Genomic DNA, 355 nt, shown 5'->3' with positions numbered 1-355 from the left:
ACCAGCTTCCTTCTTGCAGACATCCTCCAATTTACCGCACATTTCTCCTCTTTATTGTCTTCCGCTTTCACTCCCTCTTCTCCATTTTTGGATTTGCACTCCCCTTTATCATCAGTGCCTCTCCATTCGCAGTTACCATTGCAGTCATTTTTGACCTTGTTTTTACACTCTGCCTCTTTTGCTTTGGAAATTAGTGTCTTTGCCTTTTCTGCTTTGTTGTGGATGTTCTGCGCCACGGCATGTGCATACGCTTCTTCCAGGTGTTTTGTCGAAGACAGTTCTGAGTACTTTTTGTCTTTTAAACTGTCGCCGCCCCATAGCTTGGTTGTGCGGTCGCCTATGTCTGTTATGAACG

The 355-nt window shown here is 45.1% G+C and overlaps 1 protein-coding gene across 1 annotated transcript in view; it reads right to left on the bottom strand.

The window, feature by feature from the left end:
• Positions 1 to 346: 346 nt before the first annotated feature.
• TEOVI_000693300 (uncharacterized protein) overlaps positions 347 to 355 on the bottom strand; it is a gene marked incomplete at both ends in the record, with an annotated part of 1,080 nt that continues 1,071 nt past the window's right edge. The window contains one exon of the mRNA XM_067221277.1: positions 347 to 353. Coding sequence (XP_067077378.1) covers positions 347 to 353 — 7 coding nt within the window. The remainder of the gene's footprint in view (positions 354 to 355) is intronic.

The sequence above is a fragment of the Trypanosoma equiperdum genome (assembly GCF_001457755.1).
Source record: "Trypanosoma equiperdum strain OVI genome assembly, contig: ctg_1395, whole genome shotgun sequence".
NCBI classification, from domain to species: domain Eukaryota; phylum Euglenozoa; class Kinetoplastea; order Trypanosomatida; family Trypanosomatidae; genus Trypanosoma; species Trypanosoma equiperdum.
This window is presented reverse-complemented; position numbering and strand designations above follow the sequence as displayed.